Source organism: Camarhynchus parvulus, chromosome 1A (assembly GCF_901933205.1).
Source record: "Camarhynchus parvulus chromosome 1A, STF_HiC, whole genome shotgun sequence".
Taxonomy (NCBI): Eukaryota; Metazoa; Chordata; class Aves; order Passeriformes; family Thraupidae; genus Camarhynchus; species Camarhynchus parvulus.
The window spans coordinates 70,576,046-70,598,584 of NC_044586.1; the positions used below are offsets into that span (position 1 = coordinate 70,576,046).

The following is a 22,539-nucleotide window of genomic DNA, read 5'->3' on the forward strand; positions in this document are numbered from 1 at the left end:
CTGCTCTGCTCTGCTCTGTGGGGTGCTGTGAGGGATGGGGACGGGGGGACGTGGCACAGGGGCATGCAGTGGGGCACGGGGACAGAGCCGTGGAGGGCTCAGGGCACCCCATAGCCCCCACCCTCGGGGGGACAGCAGGGGTGAGCCCTCCGCGCCCCACAGGGCCTGAGGGCGTTGGTCTGAGGGCCTGGGAGCCCCGTCCAGCCAGGCCTGCCCCCATGTTTGTGTTCCACCTCCTGAGCTGTGGCCCTGCAGACAGGGGTGACCCCTGGAGGGGCACTGAGGGGAACCCACATCTCTGGGGCCCTGGGCAGTGGCCGTGCTGGGGACATGCACTGGGAAGTGGGCAGGGGTGAGCACGGACACAGTTGTCACAGATGTTCTACACACACACAAGTGCCACACACAGGTGTCACACACATACCACAAATACACATTTATGGCACGCAGAATCCCAGAACAGTGTGAGGGGGAAGGGCCCTCTGGTGATGCCCCAGCTCAGCTCCTGCCCAGGCAGGGTCGCCTGGAGCAGGTGACGCTTGTCCAGGTGGGTTAGGATGTCTCTGTGGAGGGACACCCCTCACTCTCCTGGGCAGCTGTCCCAGGGCTTGACCTTTCCATGATGGAGGGAGGTTGTGGCTCATGCTGGGCTGGGACTGTTGGAGTCCAGGGCTGACTCCTCATCCTTCGCTGGGCAGGACGGGGCTGGGCCTGGCACCATCCTCATAACCTGGAGAGGTCTGGGCTTGCTGGGATCCCCCCTCAGATGTTTGCATGGATTGGTGCAATCCCCTCAGGTGAGGGATTAGCGTGGACATGTGAGCAGCAGTCCAAAGCTCCACGTGGACTTGGGAGCCCTGGCAGCCCGTCAGGCACAGAGGGGGACATTGCCAGGAGCAGGGGGAGATCAAAGTGGCTCCAGGCTGTGCAGGTGACCCAGAGCATGGTGACTGGGGGAGGCAAATGGACATGGAGCAGCAGGACATGGTGTTGTGGCGGCTCAAGCAGCAGGATTTGTAGGAGGCCACAGCCACCCTCCTGACCCTTGAGCTGTGCTCCTCTCAGATGGGGATTATTTTTTTCACTTGTCCAGCTTGATTAGACCCAGCAGTAGTTCACACACTGACAAAAGCCATTGCTGGCAGGAGTAGGGAGAAGCAGACAGAGCTGCCCAAGAAACACCGGGCTGCAGGGGGTGTCTGAGCCTACTGTTACTGCTGGAGCACAGTGAAACAGCACTGCATGTGGTGTGAACAGGTGGGGGATCTCACAGAGGAGGTGGAGAGGCTGAGGATTATCAAGGAGTGCCAAGAGAAACAGACTGGTGGAGTTGCACCTTCCATCCAGGAGAGAAATGCACTGCATGAAAGCTCAGCAAGAGTCAGGGTAGCCCTGACCCTCTTGCCGTCAGGCAGGAGGAGGCCTAAAAGGTGGGGAATGGAAGCAGGTCCCTGCTTAGGGAGGCAGCAGAATCCCCCGCTGGCTTCCCTTGCCTTCCCAGGTGCCCTTACAGAACCCATACGAGGTCCTGGAATTTCAGGGTCAGACAGTGGAAAGTTGAGAAGAAAGTCTCCTTGGTGGGTCTCCCAGATCAGTGCAGTCAGTCAGACAGATCACAACTACAGTTATTAAGGAAAAAAGGAAGGGCAGTTGTAGTGTGGATTCACTTCTGAGGGGGGCTGAGGAGCCTGTGTTCCAACCAGACCCATCCCACAGAGAAGTCTGCTGCCTCCCTGAGGCCCAGGCAAGGGACATTGCTGAGAGACTCCCTGCACTAATTCAGCCCACCAGCTGCTGCCCACTGCTCATTGTCCTGATGAGAGAAGTACCAGGGTAGCAAAAAAGGACTTCAGGGCATTGGGTTGCCTGGATGAAGGGACAAGAGCGCAAGGTACAAGAGGTGGTGGTCTTGATTCCTTCAGTAGTAGGGATGAATGCCAAAATTAACAGGAAAACCTATGGGATCAAAAAGTAGCCTAAAGACTGGTGCCATTGGTGGAATTTTGGGTTTTTTGAACATGAGGTAGTTTGTATAGCACCAGGCTGGAGATAGATGCGTTCACCTCTAGAAGAGGCAAAAGGGTTCCAACCTGTGGATTGGCAGGGCTGATTGAGAGGGCTTTAAACTAGATTTGAAGGGAGAGGGGGATGAGAGCACACTCACTAGAAATGAAGCTGGAGGCAGCAGGCCAGTGCTGGGGAGAAATTGATAGCACAGCTGAAGTGCGTCTGTGTCACTGTCGAGGCAGTCACGACACAAATCCGAGACCACAAGCAGTCTCAGATGGCAACTCTTCATTATTGAACATGGCTGACCTTTTATACACTTTCCAATTGTTCAGGCTTCTTCTACCCTAACTATTGGCCACAATGAGTCAACATAACACTATTGGTGAAAAGTTACAGTGACTTCAACAACTTTCTAAAAATACTTTGTCCAGCTGCAAAATTCTCTTATCTTTCTTCAATTCCTCACTTCTCTTGGTCTCCTTGGTTACAGCCTTGGAGAGAGCTCCTTATCAGCTTCTTCTTGCTTCTCAGCTTCTTCTCGCTCCTTTAGATAACAGGGCAGCTGTTAGCCCCTTCCACACATCTACACCAATGCAGCAGTGTGGGCACCACAGGAGGAGCTGGAGGCCTTGGTGCAGCAGCAAAGCTCTGAAGTAGTTGCTGTCATGGAACTGTGATGACTCCATGACTGGAATGCTGCAATGGATGGCTCCAAGCTCTTTAGAAGGGACAGGCGAGGCAGGAGAGGTGCTGTGATGACTCTGTACCTTAGGGAGGGTTTTGGCTGTCTGGAGATTAGTAATGAAAAGGATGAGTGGTCGTGGTGAAAATCAAGGGGAAGGCTGGCAAGGCAGATATCCTGTTGGGGGTCTGTTCTAGACCTCCCAACCAGGATGAAGAGGCAGATGAATTATTCTATAAAGTGCTGGCTGATGTTTAGTGGTTACCAGCCCTTGTTTTTGTGGAGGTCTTTAACCTGCTGGATGTCTGCTGGAAGCAGCACAGTGGAGAGGAGACAGTCTGAGAGGCTCCTGGAATGTGTGGAAGAGAACTTCTGGCTCAGTAGCTGAGCAGCCCACCAAGGGTGGGGCCCCGCTGGACCTGCTGTTTGCAGACTGAGAGGGGCTGCTGGAAGATGTGGTGGTTGGAGCCATCTTGGGCACAGTGACCCTGAAATGAAGGAGTTTTCAGTCCTTGGAGAAGTAACAAGGTGCGTCAACAAAACCTCTACACTGTCAGAGGGTGAATTTCAGCCAGTTTGGGACACTGATTGGGATAGTCCCTTGGGAAGCAGCCCTTAAAAACAAAGGGTCCCAGGAAGGCTGGGCATACATCAAGATGGAAACCTTTAAGGTGCAGGAGCACCTTATGTCCCTATGTGCCTAAAAATGAGCTGGTAGGGAAGAAGTGATTGTCCCCCTGAACTTGGCATTGGTGAGGCCACACCTCAAGTCCTGTGTCCAGTTCTGAGACCCTCAGTTCAAGAAGGACATTGAGGGGCTGGAGTGCATCCAGAGAAGGCAACATAGCTGGGGAGGGCCTAGAGGGTGAATCCTCTGAGGAGCAGCTGAGGGAGCTGGAGAGGCTCAGCCTGGAGAAAAGGGGCTCAGGGGAAACCTTCTCACTCTCCAGAACTCCCTGACAGGAGAGCAGAGCCAGGGGAGGCTCAGCCTCCCAGGGAACAAAGGACAGGACAAGAGGGACCGGCCTCAAGTTATGCCAGCAGAGGTTCGGGGTGGACTTCAAGAAAAATTTCTTCATGGAAAGGTGGTCAGGCATTGGAAGGGGCTGCCCCATGGAGTCCCAGTCCCTTGAGGTGTCCAAGAAATTATGGAGGAAAAAATGTTAACCTTCATTTCTCGAGGTATTTAATCAAAGTCAGATGCCTTTCTGAAATGGATGCAAATAAACATTTGTAAAAGGTGAATGTAGGTGAACTAGCAGAGCACTGCTGTTTCACAGTAAGGATCACCACATTTAAAATATTCATTCAGGGTAGGAAGAAGGGTTGACAGGCTGAGAGAGTTATGGCTGGTCAGCCTGGAGAACAGAAGGTTCTAGGGAGACTTTGGTGCCTCTTCCAGTACTTAAAAGGGGCTTAGTAAAAGGCTGGAGGGGTACTTTGGACAAGAGCCTGTAGTGATAGGACACAAGAAAAATGGCCTTGAGCTGAAGGTGGGGAGATTTAGATTAGGTGTTAGGAGGGAATTTCTGACTGTGAGTGTGGGCAGGGCCTGGCACAGAGCAACTGGGGCTGCCCCTGGATCCCTGGCAGTGCCCAAGGCCAGGCTGGACAGGCCTTGGAGCACCCTGGAATAGTGGGAGGTGTCCCTGCCCATGGCAGGGGTGGCACTGGGTAGTCATAAAGTCCCTTCCACCCAGAGCATTCCACGTCTCTATGACTCTGTGCTGCCCCTCCCTGCCATGCCCAGCACTCAGAACCAGCCCCTCTGTGACAGCGGCCCTGGCCCGGGCCCTGTGAGCACCACGAAGGCTGTGGCTGCTGTGGCAGTGGCCGCACTGGAGGTGACACCTCTGCTCTGGCTCTGCCACCTGCTGTGCTGGCACCGATGGCTTTGCTGGGGCTGCTCGTCCTGCTGGCCCTGGCCGGGCCCGTGTGGGGCACCTGGGACACCTGCAGGTCAGTGGTTCCAGGCTCTGGGAGGGAGCTGGAGGAACACTTGGGGACTTCCCTGGCAGAATTGTGGTGAAAAATGCCCCTCGGGGTTGTCTGGCCCTGCTGCTGCTCAGCACCAAGTGGGACATTCAGCCTGAGCAGCAGCAGAGCAGGGCAGTGATGGCTTTGTGCTTCCAGAGGGACCTGCGGGCTCCGGCCCATGGCCTCTGACCACAGCTCTGCTGCTCTTGACTACAACTCCGTGGTTTCTGCTGCTGGCACGTCCCGTGTGGGTGTCACCAGTGTCCAGCCCGGGGCCTGGCCCGGCATCGTCAGCATCCAGGCCACCTGGGAGAACGGCACGTGGCACATGTGCACGGGTGTCCTCCTCAGCTCCCAGTGGGTGCTCACGGTCGCACACTGCTTCGCCAGGGCCGGGTAAGAGACAGCAGGGACAGAGATGTCCCCAGAGCACGGGCAGGCGCCCAGCTCCCAGCACCACGGGCCACTTCCCTGTCCACCTGGGCAAGCAGAAGGCCGGGAAATGCTGGGCTGCTGCAGCCCGTGGCTCTGCTCCCTGTCACCCCTCTGTCCATCTGCTCCCCAGGGGCATCTCCATGTGGGATGTGGTGATTGGGGCCATAGATCTGAGACAGCCAGGCCCTGAGGCTGTGGTGAGACGCATCCAGAGGCTTCTGGTGCACCAGCACTACGTGGCTGCCACGGCCAGGAACGACATTGCCCTGGTGGAGCTGGACCAGCCCGTGGAGTGCAGCGACTACATCCAGCTGGGCTGTGTGCCCGACGCCTCGCTCAGGGTCTCAGAGCTGAAATCCTGCTACATCGCCGGCTGGAACTTTGCCAGAGGTGAGTTCCCCAACAGGATGTGTGCTCTGAGGGTGAGCTGGGCACCTGGGGACACGGGCTGGGCACAGACAGGGCCACGGGCTGGGCACCCGGGGACATGGGCTGGGCACAGACAGGGACACGGGCTGGGCACCTGGGGAGATGGGCTGGGCACAGACAGGGACACGGAGTGGGCACCTGGGGACATGGGCTGGGCACACAGGGACATGGGCTGGGCACAGACAGGGACACAGGCTGGGCACAGACAGGGACACGGACTGGGCACAGACAGGGACACGGGCTGGGCACAGACAGGGACATGGACTGGGCACAGACAGGGACATGGGCTGGGCACAGACAGGGACATGGGCTGGGCACCATGGGGACACGGGCTGGGCACCCTGGGGACATGGGCTGGGCACAGAGAGGGACACGGGCTGGGCACAGACAGGGACACGGGCTGGGCACAGACAGGGACACGGGCTGGGCACCCTGGGGACACGGGCTGGGCACCCTGGGGACATGGGCTGGGCACAGAGAGGGACACGGGCTGGGCACAGAGAGGGTCCGGCGCAGAGAGGACGCCAGTGGGGCCAGGCTCGGAGCAGCCCAGGCTGGGGGAAGGAGTCCCTGCCAAGACAGGGCGTGGAACGGGATGAGCTGTAAGGTCCCTGCTCACCCAAACAATTCCTGCTGGCCCTGTGAAACCTCGGGGAGATGGGTCTGGCCCCTTCCCCAGGCCAACAGCAGGGACACAGCTGGACATTGCTCTGTGGGGAAGGGGCAGGGACACAGCTGGACATCGCTCTGTGGGGAAGGGGCAGGGACACAGCTGGACATCGCTCTGTGGAGAAGGGGCAGAGCCAGGCCTGGGAAGGGAGTTCACCCCAGGCTGGGGAGGGGATGGGTACCGAGCTGCTGGGGCTCATTCCCCTCTGTGCCCACAGCTCAGGGACCAAACATGGTGCTGCAGGAGTCCAAGGTCCACCTCATGGACACGGAGCTCTGCAACAGCAGCCCTTGGTATGCAGGGGCTGTTCATGCTGACAACCTGTGTGCTGGGTACCCGCAGGGCGGCATTGACACCTGCCAGGTAGGAGCGTGTGATGAGTCCCTCAGCCCCCAGCAGCACAGGGACCCCCTCATCCCCCACACGCAGCCCAGCCTGTCCCCTGCCCACCCCTCCCTTCCCCACAGCAGCCCCCCACAGTCCCTGAACCATCTCTCCTGGCACAGGGGGACAGCGGGGGTCCCCTCGTCTGCAAGGACAATGAAGCTGACTACTACTGGCTGGTGGGATTGAACAGCTGGGGAAGAGGCTGTGACAGAGCCAGGCACCCCGGGATCTACACCTCCACTCAGCACTTCTACAACTGGATCCTGCTCCAGACGGGACTGAGCCCTGCAGAAAGAGCTGGTCCGGCACCGGAGCCAGCTGTCACCTCGGCCCCTGAGGAGGAGCCTGAGGAACCAGAGGAACCAGAGGAACCAGAAGAACCAGAGGAACAGATCAACTTGACCCCTGAGTACAGCCAGAAACCAGCAGTGACATCCTCGGGCACGTCACTGCCCATGGCATTCCCACACCAGATCCTCGTGCAATTCTGGAATCTGGTGCAGGAGTTCCTGCAGTTTTAGAAGGACAAAAAAGCCTGAGCAGCAGCAGGATGAGCAGGATCCAGGGCTACAGTGGATCACGGCAGCTCCAAGGCAGCCTTGGGGCCAGAGGTTTCTGTGTCCTGCCCACGCTGCTGCGCTGCAGCCACAGCGATGCTGACGTGACTGAGGTGTTGAAGTAAAGTTTCTGTGTTCATCATTACCCGTGTTTTCAGCCCTGCTCAGTGCACTCGCAGGCTTGCAGAGTCCCTGCTCTGTCTGTCCATCTGCTGTGCTGTTCACATTCATTCTTCAGCCTGGAGAGGGCTCCAGGGAAACCTCAGTGCCCCTTGCATTGAAGCAGGTTCTAATAGTGGGGGAGAGCGGCTTTTTGCATGGGCAGGCCATGATAAGACAAGGAGGAATGGATTAAATCTAGAGGAGGGGAGATTGAGATGAGGTGCTGGGAAGGAGTTTTTACTCAAGGGGGTGGTGAGGCCCTGGCACAGGGTGCCTGGAGAAGCTGTGGCTGCCCCTGGATCCCTGGAAGTGCCCAAGGACAGCTGGACAGGACTTGGAGCAACCTGAAATAGTGGAAGGTGTCCCTGTCCATGGCAGTGGGTAGAATGAGGGGACCTTTAAGGTCCCTTTCTAACCAAACCATTCCATGTTTCCATGACTGTTTTAAGAGTGTGTGTGTGTATCCAGCTCTCTGGAATGCAGCATCTTGTGCACACATGCACACACAGACAAGAGCCACGGCTACATCCAACAAGCTGGGACAGAACCAGCCCCTCGTGTGAGCTCACCTGTGTCAGCTGTATGGACCAGGAAGGAGAAGCCTCCTGTGCTCAGCAGCCCCTGGGATCTGGCTGTTCTGGGGCAGAACGGAGACAGCAGCCCAGGGATGGCAGCAGAGGTCATGGGTGGACTGAGGCAGCACTGGCTCAGCTGGAAGCAGGCTGGGCTGGCCTGTGGCCTTAAACAACCTGGGACCTGCCTCCTTACAGCAGCAGTGCGGGAAGGATGCCATCATAGCTTTGTAAAAAATATCTTTTAGTGTTTGCTCTCTGCAGCAGGTACCACTACAGTGCCTGGGGGCAGGATCCCTCCTGCAGGTCCAGGATGGCTCACTTCTCCTAGGCAGCTCTGTCCTGAAGGAGCAGTAGGAATGAGCCACCATCCATGTGGAATCATGTGGATCCTCCCATTCCTCTCCTGAGCGAAATGTGCAGCAGCGAGGGCCGAGCCAATGAAGATCCTGCCCAGGTAGGCTCCCACAAGAAGGGAAGAGGCCCAGCTGCCCATCACCACAGCTCTAGGGCATGAGAAGCATCACTGTCCTCCACACAGGCCCCAGAAGTCCAGAGCCAAGGGGAAAACAGGCTCAGTGTCCAGGCCTAGGCAGATGTGGGCTCCTCTTCAGTGCAGCTCTTCTCTTTGTCTGGCAAATCCTTGCTTGTGTTCTGCAGGTCAAAGCTCTGCAAAGGAGCAGGACAAGGAACTGCTGAGAAAAGACACAGACTGCAACAACTGTATCTGCTGTGGCTCTTTTAGACTCTGCCTAGGGCAGTGAGAGCTCTCGGGATGGTTCCCACTTCCCCCCTCCTAGCCCAGACTGAGCAGCACACAAAGCCCATCAGAGGGCAAAGCTTCCCGTGCTGCACAGTTTCCCCCCTTTGCCACAGGGGAAAAAGAGCAGAACTGCTCAGACTGAGCAGGGACAGAGCCTTCCCTACCTCCAGCTCCCGCAGGACCTCGTCCATGAAGTCTCCCGATTGCTGTTTGTAAGCCACGGCCAGTCTGATGGCGTCGTTGAAGAGCTGGTGGGAAGGACAAGGCTGTCACTCACAGGATGGGGCACACGGGCATTGGGTTTCTGTAGCAGATGGAGACTGTTCCCACATCCCAGGGGGAAAAAATCCCTCTGCAGCTCTCCATAGCCACTCACATGGAGCTGAAATGATGGACCATTTCCTACTGTCTGTGCCCACAGCAGGCCCTGTGTCCCTGGGCTGCCAAGGGGCCTCGTGGACACCAAGCCCAGCAGTCAAACGCCCATCTCACCTTCACCACGTTGGTGCCATCAGCAGCAGACACAAAGTAAAAGGGCAAACTGAACTTCCGGGCAAAATTGAAGCTTTTCTGGGTCACCTTCATATCGGCTGAGGCAGACAAAGAAGACATGGTCAGTCAGACATGGCAGGAGGTGCAGAAGGTGGTGTCTTCTGTGTGACACGTCAGCCCTGCTGAGCCAGACGAGCCACAGCCCTGTGACAGCAATCACCAAGGGCTGGCTGGCATTGCCCATGGGAGGGAACCTTCCAGCATCCTGCAGAGCCAGGTGAACAGTTCTGTCAGCAGCTACATTGAGACACTTCAGCACAGAGGAGTCTGTGCAGGCTGAAGGAGCACCAAGGCCATCCCTGACTGATCCAGGGAAGCCACAGAACAGCTTTGGCTTCCTTTTGCTGCCATTTTTGATCAGGTGCTACTCCAATCATTTTTGGGCTCTTGATGGATAGAATAGGCAGTGTGATAAGGACAGAACTAGAAGAAAAACGCTTAAATAAAACTGAAATGGATGAAATTTGCACTTTTAATTGCTGGTGACGCAGGACAAGTACCTGTAAGACAGCAGCTGAGGTCAGCACAGGACCCAGCCCTGGGGGACTGAGGAAATCCTCTGGACCCAACAGACAAGGGACATTGGTTCTCAGTAAGGACAGGAGTGAATCCCAGCATGACCCTGGCAAGCTGGGAGCAGAAGGCACACTCACCATCAATCTTGTTGGCCACTACAATGCACGGAATCTCTGGGCGGAATTCCCTCAGCTCCTTGTACCAGCTGTTCAGGTTCTTGTAGGTGACCTTCCGCTGCACATCAAACACCTTCCAAGAGAGAACCACCTATCCTAGGGCCAGCCCAGCACTGACTGACCCAGGACAGCTCTGACCAACACAAGGACACAATCCAGAATGTTCCCGGGAACACAAGACAAAGGGACCTGGGCGTTAATAGAAAGGGTGAGAGAGAAAAGGACAGTATTGCCAAGCCCAGCCAGCAGGAAACAGCCCTTTGATGTCCTTTACACTGTCCTGTGTCCTGCGCAAGTCCCTGCCACCCACACAGGGAGCTGGCACTGGGAACAGTTTGTGCCAAACAGGATCAGATGTGGCTTCCTCTGTTCTGACAACTAAACCACCATGAAAATCACTGGTGGAACAGTGGAAAGTGAGAGTGACAGGACAAACTAGGAGATCTGAGTAGGAGAGGAGCCAACAAAACTGGCAACAGGGGCAAACACAAGGACACTGAGAAGACAGCAGAGCCAGGGGATAGAGGAAAAGGGTTACCAGGAGAGACAGACCAGAGCTACCCAGGTCCATCTACAGGGGGTTTATCTGGTGAGAGAAGAAAGAACAATCTAGGAAAGTTTTTTAAACCACTGAAGAGACAAGGAACACATGGCAGTGTAACCATCAAAGTAACACAAAGGCCAAGTGTCCCGGAGACCACTGTGCACCCAGGTCCCACGGGTGCAGCTGAGACCCCCTCACCATGATGCAGGCATGGGCCTGGTGGTAGTACGAGGCGTGCATGCTCCGGAACCGCTCCTGGCCCGCTGTGTCCCAGAAGTCTGTAACACAAAAACAGCTCACAATGACACAACTCACCAAGCTCTGTTCTTCTCACAATTTACACCCAGGAGGCAAAGCATAGCCCACCTGCTCAGAGACACAAACTGAGCTTCACCTTACCAATGTGAAACACCTCAGGGTTAAGAAATTGTGCCAAACTGGGACCTTTCCTTACTGGGCTCAGCTGTGGGCTGTGCTGGCACTGGCCAACAACAAAGGAGAAGACACCAGTGACACGACAGTGTCCCTGTGGGACAGCAGGACCAAGACAGGCAGAAGTGCACAGAGCAGTAGCCACATCTGGCACTCTGTCACTAGGGATGACAATGGGAAACTACCTAAAACTCCAGGAGCTGCTGGGCACTGCTGATTTCTGACCCAGCGATGGTCAGCTGGGGCCTTGCCGTGGGAAATGCTCCAGCTCCTCTCACAGACATCTGACTCTGCTCTCCCAGGGGCAGGAATCACTCTGAAGTGCTGAAGGTAAGTCAGCCAGAGGCAAACAGGTCCCAGTCCATGAAGTTCTGTGTACACCAGAAATCATGGGGCAAACCTGGACACAGCCGTGCCTTTAGCTGTTGGTGCAGCTCAGGTGGAGATCCCCCACCTCTCACTGGGTTTGTAGGTTCATATCTGGCTCTGGTTTGCTGTATAAATTGGCACAGCTTCAGTTAAGAACCTCAGTGTAGTCACACCTCTTGTCAGCTGGCACCAAGCATGGTGCTGTACCCAAAGCCAAATGAGCATTTTCCTTAGGAATTCCTTTGCACTGATACTGTGACTGGACTCTGTGTCAGACCTACTGGACAGTGACTTTCTTAAACTGCCCAAATACAGACAGGTCCCCATCAGACCACATTTGCATTCACTGTCCGTGTCACAATGAAGATGTTGAGCAGTGCCAGCCCCAGCCCCACTGAGCCATGACCAGTGACTACATGCAGAGTGCATCCAGAACATTCTTTATCCTCCGACTGTCCATCCAACCCCTGTCTCTCCAGCTCTGAGTCCAGAACATCGTGGGGACAATGCCCTACGCTTTGCCAAACCCAGGAGGATGATGGCAGTCACTCTGCCCCATCCACCGATGCTGCAGCCCCGTCCCAGAAGGGCACCAGATTTGTCATGATGCTGTTGGCTATCAAAACACGTAACCGAGACCTAGACCAAGGGGATCTGCCCTTCCGTGCTGTTCCCTCTGCCATGGCACCCCACGTCCCCGGGCTGGCCCCACTCACCCACGCGGACCTCCTGCCCGCCCACGCGGGCGCGGTGCTGGTACAGCGTCAGGGCGAACGTGGAGAGCTGCTGCGGCTGGCTGCGGCGCGTTAAGGAGCCACCGAGAAGGGCAGAGCCGCTCCGCCGCGCCCACCGTGCCCGCCCCGCTCCCCGCCGCCAAGGATACAAGCCATCGAGCAGGAACCGCTCCAGCAGCCTGCCGAGAGAGCGAGCACGTGTCCCGGTGAGCCGCGGCCACGCCCCCGCGGCCCGGCTCCGCGGGACCCCCGCCCCGACCCGCGGGACGCCCGCGCCCCACGCACTTGGACTTGCCCACGGCGCTGTCGCCCAGGCAGATGATCTTCACCGTCTCCTCGGCGCCGGCCGGGGCCCCATCCCGGGCCCCATCCCGGGCCCCGTCCGGGGCCTCCTCCCGCGCCGCGGCCCGGCCCTGCTCCTCCGCCGCCGTCGCCATGGCAGCGCCTGCGCGTCCCCGCTGCCGCGCGACGCGCCCTGGCCCCGCCCTCGGTCCCGCCCCCGCCCCCGAATCCGGTCCCGCCCTCGACCCCGGCCCCGCCCCCATCCCGGCCCCGATCCCGCCCCCTATCCGGCCCGGCCATGGCGGCCCCCGCGCGGCGCCTGCAGCTGACGCTGGCGCTGCTCAAGCCGGACGCCGTGGCCCATCCGCTCGTGTGCGAGGTGAGAGCCGGGCCGGGCCGGGCCGGGCACGGCACGGCACAGCACAGCACAGCAGGCCTCGCCACGACCCCCCCCAGCGCCGCCTCTTCCCGCAGGCCGTACACGCCGCCATCCTCCGTCACCGCTTTCTCATCGTCCGCGCCAAGGAGGTGCGGTGCGGCGCGGAGCAGAGCCGCCGCTTCTACCGGGAGCACGCAGGTACGAGCGGGGCTCGGGGGGCCGGAGCGGGGTGCTGCCCCGGGCCGGTGCCGACTCGGTCCGTGTCTGTCCGCAGGGCGTTTCTTCTACCAGCGGCTGGTGGAGTTCATGGCCAGGTACGTGCCGTGGCTCTGCGCTGCCGTGACCCGTGTGCGGAGGGGCTCGCCGGCATGTGCGGAGCTGGGAGGCTCTCGGCATCGTAGCCTGCTGTGACAGCAGCGATACCTGGCGGGTGGCACCCCCGGAGGTGCTGGAGGGCATCATGTGGAGTAGGCCAGCAGTGCCAACGCCGTGGGCTCGGTGCCGCGCTGGGACCGTGCCCGTCCCCACGGCGTGGCAGGGCAGGCCAGGGCCCAGCGTGGCAGCCCGTGGCAGCTGTACTGTGCAGGTTTGTAAGGACGAATAACCTGTTTGTAATGAGCTCTTTGTAATCTTTTCTCCTGCTGTTCCCTGGCCCTTGCTGCAGTGGCCCCATGTGGGCTTACATCCTGGCCCATGAGAATGCTGTCCCTCTCTGGAGATCCCTGATGGGACCCACTAAAGTGTTCCGAGCCCGACACAGCGACCCAGACTCCATCCGAGGTGCCTACGGCCTTACGGACACCAGGAACACGACCCATGGCTCAGGTAGGCCTGGCATTCCTGGATGGTTCTTGGGGAGGCAGGAACGATGGTGCTTTGACTGCCTTTGTTTTAGTTCAGGGGCTCTACGTGAGCAATTTGTTCCCTTCTGCAGACCCCACACACACCCGGCCAGGTGCAGCCCAGCCAGGCACCTTTGGAATGCAGCACGTGTTTGTGGTGGCAGACTGGCATCTCATTGCCTTTCCCTCTCTTTTGACAGACTCACCTGCCTCAGCCAGCAGAGAAATTGCCTTTTTCTTCCCCGAGTTTGACGAGCAGCGCTGGTACGAGCAGGAGGAGCCGCGGCTGCGGTGCGGGCAGCTGTTCCACAGCACCCAGGAGCGCCTGCTCGGGGCTCAGCCCGCACAGGTGACCCCAGTGACCGGGCAGGGGGTGCTGTGCTGGCCTGGCAGCCCTGTGGGCACTCTCCTGGGCAGCAGACACAGAGCTGTGCTGCGTGCCGGGGAGCGTGGGCGGGGGAAAGCAGCCTTGTGGGTCAGATTATTGGTGTAACAGGCAGGTGCTGGGGGCTGTAGGAAGAGTTCCCTCAGCAGTGCTCATGCTGACAGTCTGGCCGTGCAGCTCAGTGGCTGCCTGAGTTTTTGGGTGTGAACAGGACAGGTGAGTTGGTCAAGGGCCAGGTGAAGGATGGGTTGCTTGTTCCAGGTGGGATTGGCCTGGGTTTGCTGATGGGAAGCCTCAGATTCTCCCAGCTGGCTGTTCCCACAGCGCCTCAGGGAGAAAAGAAGGAAGAAGAATGTGAAGAAAAACGTCATCAGCAGGGCAAGATGAACTGTCCTGTCCTTGCTCACCTGCAACTGGGCTGGGAAATGAGGAGCTTTGCCAATAGCTCTGCATGTGAGAGCACTTGGAGCCCTCAGTGTCCACGGCCTGACTGGGTGCCGGGGCAGTTCCGTGTCCTTGGGAAATGGGATGAACCACGCCATGGAATTACCCAGATATGTGGTGGAACAATGACAGGGTGGTGCAGGAGGGCTTAGTTGGGAGGTACAGAGCCAGGTCCTGGCGGCTGATTTGTGTTTCTCTCTCTGATGCTGTGTGAGATGTGTTCCTCAACGGGGTTTCAGTCCGTTTATGCTGTCTCCCTATGGGCTCCTTGCAGTGCTGCCATTTTAGTTACAGTGCCCTGTTGGAATTTCCTTTGGGCAGTCCCAAATGCTCGGGCCGGGGAAGGTGTGCTGTGCTGTGCTTGGGGCAGAAGAGCTGAGCTGAGATTCAGCAGAGCTCTGGCACATCACAGAGCCAGGGCAGGGACTCTCCAGGTGCTTCTAGAACCCCGTGAGCTCTTGGGTAGTGACTGACTGACTCTGTGGTGGAAAGCACAGCCCAGACTCGCCCAACTCACGTGTTTGTGCTCTCTCCTCCTCCTGTCTGGGATCAAATGGTCGTTGTTCTGTTCCAGGTACAGATCCAGGGATCTGCAGGACACCACTGCTGTCCCTGTCCTCAGCGGTGTCCAGAGTGGATCTGCTCAGGATCCTGTGTGTCTTCACACAAGTCTGAGAGCTGTTGTCCCCAGTGCTGTTGATACTTCATTGATATTTTGTCATGTTTTTTAATTGATTCCCAGAGGTTTTGCTCAGATCTGTGTGTTTTTCTTTAAACTATTAAACTTTACTATTTTTCACTTTTCTTCTTTTATGTTGTGCTTTCCTTTTGGGATATTCCTTGGTAATATCATTAACTGATAATTCCTGGCTCACTCTTGCCACTTTTGACGTTTCAGTCTTTTTTCCTACTCATTTATAATGGTTACACTTGGGAAAAGGGCCCTTTTGAACATTGCCAGTGCAGAGAACTCTGCCAGCAGGATTGTCACAGTGACACCACCTCACAGCCACCGTGATTCAGGTACCTGCTGGGTGGCACCTTGACACTGCCCTGGCCCTGAGGCTGTACCTGAGCACAGGTGCTCACACTGGGCAGCCCATTGCCCCAGACAGAGGATTTGTTGTGTGAATCTAAAGCTGTCCAGCAGACTTTATCAGAGACCTCAGGCTGAAGCACTTGGTGTTTGATGCAGGAGACAGTGTCAAAACGGATTTTTTCTCTCCAAGGAAGTCTTAAAAAATGTAACTCTGCTTGGAGGGCTCTTATCAAAGTGGGTTTGTTTGCTTTGGGTTTTTTTTTTCTCATTTTCTTTTTCTTTTCCTTGTAAATACCCAGTAAGTGATTTTTTGCTTTTCCAGTGGTGCTTGCCCCATCGCTGGCAGTTTCCTGGGCTGAGCTGGATGGGCCTGGAGCAGCCTGGTGTAGTGGGTGACATCCCTGCTTGTGGCAGGGGCATGGAGCTGGATGAGCTCTATGGTCCCCCCCAGCCCAAGCCATTCCATGCTGATGGGTGTGTGTTACAGCAGTAAATCAGTCTCCCAGTTGGTCTCAAACCCAGACAATGTGGCACCTCAGTGCTGGTTTGAAGGGCAGTTTGAGATCCCTGGAAGCTGCAGGTGCCTGGCCCAGCTGTGGGGTCTGTGCACAGGGCAGGTCACAGCTGTGTGTCTGCAGCAGCTTCTGCCCCAGGTGCTGCTGCAAAGCACTGCCTGGGGCGCCCCTGCAGGGACACCTCAGGTGTGGAGCTGGGACTCCTCCTACCTGTGAGTTTGGGCCTCAACTTGATCTGCTCTTGGAAGAATTGAGCAGGTTTGTGTCAGTGCTAGAGGGGGCAACACGGTTCGGCCTGGGAAGAAGGGAAGGAAAGGCTTCAGAGGGAAATCAGTGCTGCTCCCAGCCCAGGCCTGACCTCAGTCCCTGCCACCGCGGGCAGAACCCTCTCAGCTTGAGGAATTTCATTTGATTTATTGCTGTAACACAAACTTTTAGTTTCAGGTACCAAGGAAAACCCAAGATAATGACTAAAGAAACACCTGGGGAAGCACCTTTCCTCTACTTTCCCAGGTTCAGCTTCAGTCCAGCATCTTTTCTCCCCTCTTTTCCTGCAGGTTCTGCCTCCTTTCTCCCAGTCCCTGGGGGAGGTGACACAGCACAGAGGGCTGGGGCTGGGCTGGGCTTTGCTTTTCTACTTATTTCTTCCTCTTTCCTTCTTGTTTACTCACTCATGGCACACCCACAGGCTTCAGTCCCTCAGGTGTGTACCTGCTCCCTGGGCTGGTCTCTTCAGGGAGAAATGGGCCAGTGGGGATTTCATGAAGTTTCTAGAGGAAAACGCCGTTTCCTGCACCTGGGCAGGGATGTTTCCATTTGCCAACACTCACGTGAGGGACCAGAGAAGCATCTGGCTGTCCTGATGGCCATGAGCCCCCCCTGAGGCAGCAATGCACCTCTGTGGTCTGACAGCATCCTCAGGTGTGGGAGCCAGGGCACTCGCCCACAGGTTACCCCCATCCCCTCCTGGGGCACAGGTAAGGTCACATCTGGAGCACTGGCACCAGGTCTGGACTCCCCAGTGCACGACAGCCTGGTCAGAACTGGAGTCCAGCATGGATTGATTAGGACATCTGAGAATCTGGCAGGTAAGGAGAGGCTGAGGGCTGGGGCTGCTCAGACTCAGGAGCTCGGTGGGGTTTATCAATGGGTGGAAATCCCAGGTGTGAGCAGTGAAGGGAACCTCAGGTATCCCAGGTATGGACATAAGGCAATGGAAACTACCTGAAAACTGGCAATTTCACTGAGACATAAAAAACCCTCCTTTATTATTTTTATACTGCAAGGGTGATAAAATAAGGTCAGGAGCCCCTATGCCAAGGCAGGGCTTTGGTCTCAACACCCCCTGAAGTTCCTTTCTGTGCTCCTGGGCAGGTGTGGGCCCCGGGGTGTTGCTGCAGTGGCAGGAGATGCCCCAGGGCCACGTGGGCACCTGGGCAGCAGGTCAGGCCTCTCCTTCCTCCAGCAAGGCCATGATTCCTACCAGCCCCACCTGGGGGGCTCTGCTGCTGTTCAGTATTTCCCTCTCTGCAGCTGATCTGTGTTGGACCCCTGGATGCTGAGAATTTCAGACTTTCTGTGCTGACATGCACTGATCCCCAAGAGAACACAGCATTTGACCTGAGGCTGTGGAGAAGGCTTCCAGAACTGATTGATAGCACTTGTATAATGGGTGTGTAGCTGGTTAGAAGTGTGTGATATCACAGGGTGGAAAACTTAGAGCTTAAGATTTTAGAATATAGTAATATATGTAGAGCAAGATGGAGGTTTTAGCACGGTAGCTTGTCCTTCTTCACCTTCCTTTTTCTTCATGGGTTTGGGTGATTTTGTGTAATTGAACAGAAAAGTCTGCATTGCAGACTTTGAGTGATTAGTTATTAGGTTAAACATCAAAATAATTTAGGTACCATTTCTTAATTGGATAGTTTAGCCTTAAAAGACCATGTACAGAAAGATTGTTAGCCATTTTGTAGCTTGTTAGTAGAATGCTGTAGAACTCACCACTTGTAATAGAGATAAGAAATAATAAACACCTGAGTCTGGACACAAAACACTGCCTTGAGTGCTTGAATCCCCACCTGAGAGAGGAGCCCCAAAGAGAGAGAGAGAGAGCAAGAGGAAAAGAGAGGCTGAAAGAGAGCAAAGTTCTCGTTACAATACAATAAATCTTCTGTGCTGAACATTCTATTTTTCAATAACCGGTTTAGTACAAGATACAAATCCTTACAGCCTGTAAGAATCATTACATTACCATACTCTGTTACATTTTAAACCCTAAAAACTCCTCTTTGGGCCCCTTCTGCCAAGCTGTAGGGTTTGCTCTGAGCCTTGGGCCTGTCTGCAGGCAGAGGGTGTTGTTCCATCAAAAGGGGATTACCTTCAGCCAGCCACACCATTGTTTTCCAGTTGTTCAGTAACTAAGGTATCTCAAAGCTTGCTTTCATTTCAATCTCGCTTATAGTTTCCATATTCTCAAAATCTTTTGCCAGACAATCACATTTAGAAGGCTTTCCTGTTTCATCTTCCCCAACAGTCTCTCACTTCATGCCCCAGACAGGCCAAGCATGGGCTGGATCTGGACACTGACCAGATGTAACTGAGCTTGATGTGATGCCACAGACCAGGAAAACCCCATGGCAGGCCAGACTCCTGTCTACACAGACAAGCCATCCACCTGGGCTCCTCCTCACCTGCGTCCAGACAGCCACATCTCTGTGATACACTGCCCAAAGCCCTGGCAGGCTCCAGGAAGAACCAGTTTTCATCTCTCCTTCATATCCCGATCCCAATTATCAACACGTCCAGGATCTGATTGGCCCCTCCATTCACACATGGCTATTGAGTGCTTGTATTAGCCAGATTTCCTCATTAACGCTCCCCTGCCTTCCAAAACATTCCAGATAAACAAAATACAGTTCTGTATCTCCCACAGCACCTGGAGAAAGTTAAAAGCCATCAGTTGTGCAAAGCAGCTGCTGCTGGAGCTGAATATTTAAATTTAACATGGGGCTGTGTTGATCCTTTCCAGACAGCAGATGTTTTATGTAAACACGTCAGAAATCCATCCCTCCCCTGAGTACAGGAGAGTTCTGGAAGCAACGGGAGGGATGAGTTTTGGTGACAGCACTGTTCTGGAGCAGCTCCTGCATGCAGCAGCAGCCATGGTTCAGCATTTCCCAGTCCCATCCCTGGGTACCTGCACAGGGACAACAGTCAGGAGAAGTTTAAACACTGGACAGAAGGAAAACACCAGAAAAACAATAGATGTGAGATTGTGGCAGCACCATCCATCACAAAACTAAGCTGAACCAGAATTCAGATTATTATTTTTGTTATTTTGTGACACAAAGTTTGGAGGTCAGATAAAGCAACTGAAAATCTTTGTGACAGAGCATAACAAGCCTGAGGCAAGGCCCAGGTCTCTGGTTCCAGCTTGGTCTGTACCCACAGATCAGGGATGGGAAAGGGGCAGCAAGGAGAGAAAAATTAGATAAATTGTGTTAAATTAAACCCTTTGGAAGTTAAAAATCAGAGGTGACTCAGCATAGGACCAAGAGGCACCAGAATGACTCGAACAAGTCATGCAGGAGGTATGCAATGCTGTAGTAACTGCTCCTACCTACTGTGGGATATACCTGCTGTGGCTGGAGTAGAGCAAGAATTTGGGCAGGAGGTTCATTCAGGATTGCAAATAGCCCTGGAATCTTAACTTTTTTGTTGTTGTTGTTGCAAAACCAGATGTTTTCAAAATGCTTCCTGTCACCCAAATATTTCCCAGAGCCTGTCAAAGCACTGGCCAGTTACTTACTGTTTTCTCTTTTTGTTTTACTTCAGCAGTTCCAGGTGTGTGTCCTGTGCACAGACATTTCAAGCGTGGTAGGTCTGTCCCATCTGGGGCCTTCCAGCTCCAAGTGCCTCTGGGATGTGACTGATTCCAGCAGCTGTGGAGTAAGTGGCTGCCTTGAACCTTTACCAGTCCAGAGCTTTTAACAGCCTGCTATGGGCCTCATTTGCACATTCACAAACATGCAGGTGAGCAGGTGGAGTGCTCTGGGCTTTTGTAATTGGCCCTGGAGCTCCTGCTCCCACAGACAGGAGGCTGTGGGGAATGGGACCAGGCAGGCAGACTGGGAACACAGGAACTTCTGTCTCCAACTTCAGCCTTCTGGTGAAAGTGCACTGATTGGCCTCAGGGGCAGAGCTGGTGCCCACACCGGGATGAGGAACCTGGGGCTGGCCCTGTGCAGCTGGGGACAGAGCAGTGGGGAGAAGGGGACAGGCAGCAGGTGCCACCACGGCCCAGAAGGACCATGAGCAACCACCAGGCAAAAGTGCTGGTCAGTGATGACAGAAGAGACTTTCCTTGGTGCTTTCTGAGCACAAGTCGGCCAGGAAGAGCCAGTGGCCCCAGGGCTGCTGCCGTGACCACACTTTCCATGTCCAGGCCCCTGCAGGTGTTGGACCCCCCTGGGTAAGAGGCACTCGCTTTGTGTTTGTGAGTGCAGTGGTTTGGGCTTCTGCAAACATCAGCACACTGCAAACACCTGCAGATCCACTCAGCTTTGGCCAGTTTTGGTTAGACCATAAAACTGCAACCCCTCTTGCCCAGTCTTCTTAAACACAAGTGTAAATTACACTGGACAAAATCTTGGAACAGTACAATTTTCCTCAGACAAAAATCTCCTTGTCAAGTGTTGGGAGAGGAGTCTGGCAGGAATCTACGACCTCTCCCACAAGATGTGGGGTGATGCTGTTGTCCTGTCTTGGATAGGCCAAAGTGGAAATGCCAAATTTAGCTTATTCTTATTCCTTGCCTGGTTCCAGTAACAGGTGGCCCTGACAATTTAGCTAAAATAATTTGAAAAATCCTGAAGGAAGTGCTTTTCCTGAGGAAATCATTGGGAGAAACGCCAGAAATATTATTATTGGAAAACCTGCTGAGAGTTTGATTCCAGCATCAGACTTGTGCTGGGCAAGGACTGCTGGTCCAAGCCATGCTTTGAGCAGGCCCTTGCAGCAGAGGTGGCTCATCTGTGGCCAGGTGAGTGCTGAGAATCTCCAAGGTCAGAGTCCAGGGCCTCTCAGGGCCTTGATCCAGTGTTCCACGGTTTTTTTCCCTGAGGTCCAGTGAGGATGTCTCCTGTTCCAGCTTGTCCAAGTTGCCTTTCTGGTCACCATGCAGCTGTGAGCAGTCTGTACCCGTCACCTCTCCCAGTGACATGAGGCAACTGCAGACTGTGGTCAGGGCCCCCTTTTCCTCCCTCCAAAAACAGTGGGACATGAGGAAGTCCTACAGAAGAGTGACCATGGAGAGCACTTTAAAAAGTGGTGCTAGAGTCACAGACTCTCAGATTGATTTAGGTTGAGAGGGACCTTAAAGCTCATCCAGTTCCACCCCCTGTCTGGGGCAGGGACATCTTCCACTAGACCAGGTCACTTCAAGCCATGTTCAGCCTGGTCTTGGACACTTCCAGGGATGTGGAAGCTGAACTGGAGAAGAAAAAGGGAACACAAAAGCACAAGCTCTAGGTTGTATGAAATCTGCTGGAACTGCTGTCTGGGTGATACCTGCAGGACAGGACAGTTTTAGTGCCCTCAGAACTGCATCTGACACAACCAAAACCACTGAGGGGAAAAACCTGAGCATGAAGCTCTTGCAGCCTCAGGGAGAATCATGGCTATCAACACGAGCCAGGTGTGGCTGCAGGCATCCTGGGCAGAGGCTGCCTGGGCAGCAGCAGGGTAAGCAGGAATGAGGGCCAGGAGGGCTCTCAGTGGGCACGTCAGAGCAGCAGCAATGTCAGGGAAAGCACCTGCCCGGGCCACCGGGTCAGAGGGTGTGAAGAGGTCATGCTCTATCTAGAGGGCAGGGACAAGTGGAATGTCACCAGGATCCCTCTTGGCACATGTCCTGTGGAACATCCCATTCAGTTGTAGGAAAGAGGTGACAGAGGGCTGTCCTGTCAGGGTTGTGGGTGACACAAGTCAGGGGGACCAGTGCTCCAGGGCAGGGCCAGAAGGATTTGGACAGGCTGGGAAATGGAGCCAGAAGGAGCTCGTAAAATTCAACAAAGACAAATGCCAGGCCCTGCATCCAGCGCTCCCTGAAAAAATCCACACCACCATCTCAGGAGAGGTCAGTGAGTACCCCCCAAACAGGCTGGGGGTGAAGCCCCATGCTGAGAGCAGGGGCTGGAAGTGCTGAGTGGACTCTGCCCACAGCAGGAATGGCTCTGGAGACACCAAGGAGCTGTTTGTCTGCCAGTCCCTATCAGGAGGTTACCCCAAAACCGGTGCCACACTCACTGCAGGGGGACACGCAGGGAGGAGGAGGAGCAGCAGGCAAAATCCAGACAAAACCCACCACATTCTTGTCCCCATCCTCAAAGGAAGCATTTGTGCCCATGTGGAGACCAGAACCAGCTGAGATACAAGCGATGGTGATTTCTGCTGGAGAAAGAATTCTTGAGCAGGAAGGTGCATCCCTCAGAACAGCCAAGGAAACAGGACTGGGAGAAGCTACTGGGGCTACAACCGTGCCCTTGGCTTTGGGAGATATGACACATGCTTGGAGAAGGTAAGTTAAGAGTCTGATTTTCAGAAGGGACAAGTATTTATAGGCTCTGGGCCCAATCCTGAAGGCTGCACCCCCAATTTGAGGTGTTTGGTTTAAAAAAAGATCTCCC

The 22,539-nt window shown here is 55.3% G+C and overlaps 3 protein-coding genes across 4 annotated transcripts; 2 read left to right on the forward strand and 1 right to left on the reverse strand.

Annotated features, from left to right (window-relative positions):
* Window positions 1-54: 54 nt before the first annotated feature.
* On the forward strand, window positions 55-7,365 carry LOC115910452 (acrosin-like). Its single transcript, XM_030960625.1, has 4 exons — window positions 55-5,065; window positions 5,235-5,494; window positions 6,421-6,566; window positions 6,710-7,365. Exons 1-4 carry the CDS (start codon window positions 4,848-4,850, stop codon window positions 7,109-7,111), a joined length of 1,026 nt encoding a protein of 341 aa, XP_030816485.1. The 5' UTR covers window positions 55-4,847; the 3' UTR covers window positions 7,112-7,365.
* Window positions 7,366-8,110: 745 nt separating this feature from the next.
* Window positions 8,111-12,410, reverse strand: LOC115910091 (rab-like protein 2A). The gene is made up of 8 exons (XM_030959929.1): window positions 12,253-12,410; window positions 12,117-12,146; window positions 11,950-12,029; window positions 10,631-10,710; window positions 9,850-9,961; window positions 9,137-9,234; window positions 8,809-8,892; window positions 8,111-8,550 (listed from the first exon to the last, which is right to left on the reverse strand). Exons 1-8 carry the CDS (start codon window positions 12,402-12,404, stop codon window positions 8,470-8,472), a joined length of 717 nt encoding a protein of 238 aa, XP_030815789.1. The 5' UTR covers window positions 12,405-12,410; the 3' UTR covers window positions 8,111-8,469.
* A 108-nt stretch (window positions 12,411-12,518) lies between these two features.
* Window positions 12,519-15,102, forward strand: LOC115910213 (nucleoside diphosphate kinase 6-like). Of its 2 annotated transcripts, XM_030960168.1 has the most exons (6): window positions 12,519-12,628; window positions 12,724-12,826; window positions 12,903-12,942; window positions 13,293-13,453; window positions 13,671-13,819; window positions 14,874-15,102. In XM_030960168.1, the coding sequence occupies exons 1-6, from the start codon at window positions 12,548-12,550 to the stop codon at window positions 14,997-14,999; spliced, it is 660 nt and encodes a 219-aa protein (XP_030816028.1). In that variant the 5' UTR covers window positions 12,519-12,547; the 3' UTR covers window positions 15,000-15,102. The 2 variants fall into 2 exon arrangements, with proteins under 2 accessions (XP_030816028.1, XP_030816027.1); XM_030960167.1 differs by having other exon boundaries at window positions 13,671-14,987.
* The last annotated feature ends 7,437 nt before the right edge of the window (window positions 15,103-22,539 follow it).

Coding starts and splice junctions, on each gene's coding strand:
- LOC115910091 (XM_030959929.1), bottom strand. CDS start 12,404: ATGGCGACGGCGGCGGAGGAGCAGGGCCGGGCCGCGGCGCGGGAGGAG. Junction 10,711..11,949: donor CGGGCAGGAGGTCCGCGTGG/GTGAGTGGGGCC, acceptor TTTGTGTTACAG/ACTTCTGGGACACAGCGGGC. Junction 8,893..9,136: donor ATGGCACCAACGTGGTGAAG/GTGAGATGGGCG, acceptor CCTTCCCACCAG/CTCTTCAACGACGCCATCAG.
- LOC115910452 (XM_030960625.1), top strand. CDS start 4,848: ATGGCCTCTGACCACAGCTCTGCTGCTCTTGACTACAACTCCGTGGTT. Junction 5,066..5,234: donor CACTGCTTCGCCAGGGCCGG/GTAAGAGACAGC, acceptor TCTGCTCCCCAG/GGGCATCTCCATGTGGGATG. Junction 6,567..6,709: donor GCGGCATTGACACCTGCCAG/GTAGGAGCGTGT, acceptor CTCCTGGCACAG/GGGGACAGCGGGGGTCCCCT.
- LOC115910213 (XM_030960167.1), top strand. CDS start 12,548: ATGGCGGCCCCCGCGCGGCGCCTGCAGCTGACGCTGGCGCTGCTCAAG. Junction 12,827..12,902: donor CTTCTACCGGGAGCACGCAG/GTACGAGCGGGG, acceptor GTCTGTCCGCAG/GGCGTTTCTTCTACCAGCGG. Junction 13,454..13,670: donor GAACACGACCCATGGCTCAG/GTAGGCCTGGCA, acceptor CTCTTTTGACAG/ACTCACCTGCCTCAGCCAGC.